Below are 5397 nucleotides of genomic sequence, written 5' to 3'. Positions count from 1 at the left end.
AAACATAAAAGTTATCTTTCTCACCTTACTGGTCTTTCTACATTCAGTAAGATCTACAGTTGTTTTCAAAGCTATATCTTTTATTTTTTATCAAACCTTAGGTATCTCTATGGCTAAAACGGGATGGTTTCACAGTTTAAATTTTATACATCATTAAACTTATTTGCTGGCTGGAGACTTGAGAGACAGAATGAAAGCAAAATTATGAAATGGAAAATGCTAATAAATTAGGACTGTATAATTTATTTGAGAAAAGTGAAAGTTTCTCCAGTGATAAACAGTAAACTTGTGCAGTGAATTTCTTCCCAAAGTAGATGTAGCCTGTCTTTACAAACATGCTCACCTCAAGGCCATGAAGAGAAAGCCTAATACAGGTTTGCTTTCTCATGAAGGACTTAAATTTTTTCGTTTTCAGTTTGAGAGCACTGGAACTACAACGGGTTCATCAAGTCTTCTTTACCAGAGTCCTTTAAGAATATTTTAAAAAGACAAGAATAAAAGGGGCATTTTCCCATCCATACTTTAGGCTTTGGAGAAACATAGGAACCTTTAAAAATAAAATCTCCTAAATATTTTCTGGCAGATTATTAACTGAATTATTGAGTTACTTTCTCCAAGGCTTCTGAAATCAGTGTTTCAGTGATAGAGCAACATAAAACTTCTAGCTATATTCTAATCAAAGATCTCACAATTGTGCTTCAGATGTAGCTCAGTGGAATAGCACTTGCCTAGTATACAACAGTCTGAATATTATTCCCTAAACACACACTAGCAAAAAAATATCAAATAAAAATATACGTTTTTAAAATCTCAGGACCTAACAATTTCCAAGTGTAATAGCATTCAGAGTTTTGTACCTCAAGATTTCTAAAGCTGGAATGTACCATACTGATAGATGGCTAAAAAAAAATGTGTTTCCTTGGATTCAATACTGAAAAAAATAATATATATGCTTTTGTGAAATTACAGAATAAACTATTTTCTGTACTGTGAGAGTATGAAGGATTAATCATCCTTTATTGTCTATACTTCTGAATTTTCCTACATAATTAATTTAATTTTGAATAATATTAGCTGCATTTGAATACATGTTTTGCATTTAATATACTTTTCAAATTTTGGTGTGGTGATTTTATTTATTTATTTACTTGCTTATTTATTTATATATGTATGTATTGCTGCTTTAAGATGCTATGGGTTAAATCCAGGCCTTTTGGATGTAAGTAAATGCTCAGTAAAGAAGTTATCTCTCCAGTCATCTCCCTACCTATAAACCGTACATGTCCTAAGACATTACTCCCATAAAACTACAAATTCTACTTAAGGAAACGTGCTTCTCTTCAAAGTTTTTCTCAGGGCAATGTGAACATCCTTATTCCTTATACTGTAGATGAAAGGATTCAGCATTGGGCCCACAATTGTATAAAAAATGGTAGAGACTTTATCATCATCATCCACAGATGCACTGGATGGTTTAAGATACATGAAGGCTACAGCTCCGAAGAAAAGAGAAAGAGCTACGACATGGGAGCCACAGGTACTGAAGGCTTTCGATCTACCTGCTGTAGAATGGATGCTGAGGATGTTGGAAAGGATCAAAGTGTAAGAAATAAAGATAGTCAAGCTGGGCACTGTTACGTTAAAACCCACAACAATGAAAACCACCACTTCATTCATGGAGGTGCTTCTGCAGGAGAGTTGTAGAAGAGGGGATATATCACACATGTAATGATTGATGATGTTGCCATCACAGAAGGTCAGGCTTAGCATGTTGCCAGTATGTGTGATGGCTTCCAGAAGCCCCATCACATACACCCCGACTGTCATCAAGAGGCAGACCCGATGAGACATGGTGACCTGATAAAGCAGGGGCTTACAGATGGCAGCATATCTGTCATAGGCCATTGCTGTCAAAATGTAGCATTCATCAATAACAAAGAAGCAGAAGAAAAAAAGCTGAGTCATGCATTCAGCATGAGAGATGATGTTCTGCTTCACAAAACCCACCAGCATTCTGGGGGTTATGACAGTGGAGTAGCAGAGATCTGTGAAGGAAAGGTTGAAGAGAAAGTAGTACATGGGGGTGTGCAGGTGAGGATTCAAAACAATCAGAACAATCAAGCCCAGATTCCCCACCACAGAGACCACATAGATTCCCAAGAAGAGGAAGAAGAGAGGCAGCTGGAGCTCTGGATTCTGTGTCAAGCCCAGCAGGATGAATTCTGTCACTGAAGAGTCATTTCCTAAAGCCATTCTTTCCAGGGTCATATCTGTTACAACAGTAAAAGTAATAACATTACAATAAAAGACAAGCCCTCTCCAATCTATGCCTTCAACACAAGACTAAGAATGTGAAAAGAAAGATAAAAACAAGCCCATCCTTTTCTGTGCTTCTGTTTTCTACATTTTAAGGGAGCTAAGGTACAGAAATAACCATAAATATAAGGAAGACCATTTCTTTAGGGATAATATGTAGGGCAACAGTGGCCATTCTTGTCTCTGCAGCATCTCTGTTCTGCTTCTATCTTGAAATTCTACCTCCCAGAACAGGTTCAGAGATATTGTCACAGGAGAACATACAAGGCACTTCAGAGACTCACTAGCTCTGTCAGAGGTGGTTTGGGAAAAAATAATAAAATAACCACATGCATGCATACTTACCTTTGTGCATGATGGATCTCAGAAAAGACCTTACTGACTCTTCCTCTCTGCCCTCACAGAAGAACAAATACACATGGCGTTGATGAGCTGTAAGGTGTACAGCCCAGATAAAAATGGTCTTTTCTACCATCACTACATTTGGTTCTCTCATGATGAGGAAAATTAATTTTGGACTGGGGATCCCGAACCTTCATTCTTTCTGATTAAGAAAGGCTATGGGTGTAGATCATGATTTTTGATGGTGGTATTGCCCAGGATGTCTTCTCTAGCCCAGAGGTTGGTAAATAGCATTTACTGATGTCATAAGAGCTACCTGGTAATGACTCGAGAGGGTTTTATGACTTCGTAATCATAGGTGTCTAATTAAAACTGGAAAGGTTGTGTTTCCAAGGTATTTACTCCCCAGAGATCAGGCTTTGTTGCTATGGTTCTTACAGACTCGTTCAACAGTGATGACACTGGCTTATTGGCTGTAGCGAGTATTGCTTTTTATTGCTTGAAATTTGTATACATGTGTACACAGTGCATTTTGATCAAGTTCATCCCTGATTTCACCCTAATTCATCCTCTGAACCCACTATGCCCTCACAACATTATCTTTCCTTTTCTCTCGCTCTTTAAACCCACTGAATCCTGTCAGCACTTCCAGTATGTATATGTGTTTAGGGACATCTAAGTGAGTGTAAGTAACTCCTTGGGGGCCACATTCTTCCAGTAACTACCAACTGCCAATAGTTCTTATCTAGAGGTGGACCATCATGACCACATCCTTCCTCCATGCTTAGCTTTTGTCAGGCTTGATTTCACAGTTCTGAGGCAACTGTTGCAACTGCTGTGACCTCATTTAAACAGCAAACATGTTGAATCCTAAAAACATTGTTTCAGTGTAGTCCTATATCATCTCTGGCTCATACAATCTTCCCAACCTTACTCCCCTTACCAACCCTGAGACTTGAGAGATGATGATGTGGAGGTCCCATTTAGGGTTGAGCACTCTCCTTCTCTTATTAGCTACCTGTTGACCATCCGTATATATCTGTGTTAATAACATCTACTGACAAACCATCTCTGATGAAGGTTGATAGATGCACTAATCCATGGGTATAATGTATTATGGAAATCTATTAGGAGTCAGTTTAATACTACATCCAAACAGAAAAACAGTCAAGGGTACTTCCCTAGGTTCTATGACTAATCTAGTCTTAGGTAGTTGGCACCAAGAACCATTCTAGGAATGAATTCTGTCTATGTATCATGCCTAAAATCCAATCAGAAACTGATTAGTTACCAATATTGGTGATTGTACCAATAGATAAATCCTGTGATAGCATCTGTTGTTATAACTCCCAAGGTTCACTGCTGGGTAAAATTCATTATTACTTTTCACCTATGATGGCATGCATAGACTTTTAGCACTATAAAACTGGATAATTGGGATAAAGCATCTAGGTATATACAAGCTTTCCTTCTCCATGTTATGATTAAATATATAGTGTCATCAGCAATAGTATATCATTATCAAGATATGGGCATACTCAAGAGCAGTGGCAATAGCCTATAATTTTGGGGGCATCTATGAGACATCAATGGCAAATAATTCCAATTGTTAGATAGCCCATTTCTGGATCTTGGTTTTATTTGATGGCCCTGGTGTCTAAGAGGAACACTATCTTGTTTATAATGCCTTTTTAATGCTTATTACACATACTTCTTAATCTAAATCCATAATATCAAAAGAATTTTCTCTATTTTTGTCAGAGCTACTTCTGATGCACTTAAAGCAATTAAACTAGACTCTTACAGAGAGTGCTCTATTAATATGAATAGAAGAATGAATAATAAGCATTGTTTTTCCAGTTCTCTAAGAATACATGCTGGATACTGAACAGAATATTACCCCATAGCCAAATAGTGTTAATGCTGTTATTTATTGACAAGAATGTAGACAGGGAAAACAGCCATAAGAGCCACAGCTAATTCACAAAGGCTATCAATGAGAACGCCTGATCAGAGTTACTAAGCTCAAAGAACAAACTATCCTCCTTGCCTGATTTTCTGAACAAATGCTGAGAGTACCTTTCCCACACAATTGTAACATAGACGCAGATAAGAGTAAAATTTGTAAGAGGGCAGTAAAATAGGCTCTAAGTGCCTACCTCAAGCTTCATTTGCCTTTGGAATGTCATTGGGAGCCATTAAAAGTTTGTTCTTTAGTGGCAAAAAAAAAAAAAAAAAACTACAGTACTTTATAAGATTAATATGGCCAGAGAGTACTGGGGAAAATGACTAGAAGAACTAGAGAAAGGAAGTTAGCATGAGGTACAGAGATAATTACAAAAGGCCGTGAGAACAGAAGAAAGGATGAGAGACATGGAGAGAGGACAAAAGGATAGAAAAGCAGCAATGAAGGGGAGGAAAAGAGGGAAGAGAATGAAAGTTCCCTGAATTAAGGGTCATGTTGAGATTTGTGATAAACAAAAAAATATAAGAGACATTAAAAGAGAGAATTCAGCAAGATTTCTCATAAAAGGGATAGAAGAAAATAACAGCAAAAAATAAAAATAAAAAAAAATTTTAAACCTCCAAGACAGTAGTAAAGTAAGTAGTAAGCAAGTGTATTAAGAGTCTAGTTAAGCAGGAGATCAACACATCCAAAGTTGACCCAAAGTTGTCCATAGACTACTATCAGATTAGGAAACTATATGTGAGTGCAAAGAAGGAAAAGCCATATGGTAA

General features: G+C 37.1%; 1 protein-coding gene across 2 annotated transcripts; it reads right to left on the bottom strand.

Moving 5' to 3' along the window:
- Positions 1–1320: 1320 nt before the first annotated feature.
- Or8b101b (olfactory receptor family 8 subfamily B member 101B) lies at positions 1321–2671 on the bottom strand. Of its 2 annotated transcripts, XM_087563257.1 has the most exons (2): positions 2662–2671; positions 1321–2270 (listed from the first exon to the last, which is right to left on the bottom strand). In XM_087563257.1, the coding sequence occupies exons 1-2, from the start codon at positions 2669–2671 to the stop codon at positions 1321–1323; spliced, it is 960 nt and encodes a 319-aa protein (XP_087419383.1).
- Positions 2672–5397: the final 2726 nt, after the last annotated feature.

This window comes from Rattus norvegicus, chromosome 8 (assembly GCF_021556685.1).
Source record: "Rattus norvegicus strain SHRSP/BbbUtx chromosome 8, alternate assembly SHRSP_T2T, whole genome shotgun sequence".
NCBI lineage: Eukaryota > Metazoa > Chordata > Mammalia > Rodentia > Muridae > Rattus > Rattus norvegicus.
Note: the sequence above shows the minus strand (reverse complement) of the source record. Positions and strands in the feature narration are given on the sequence as shown.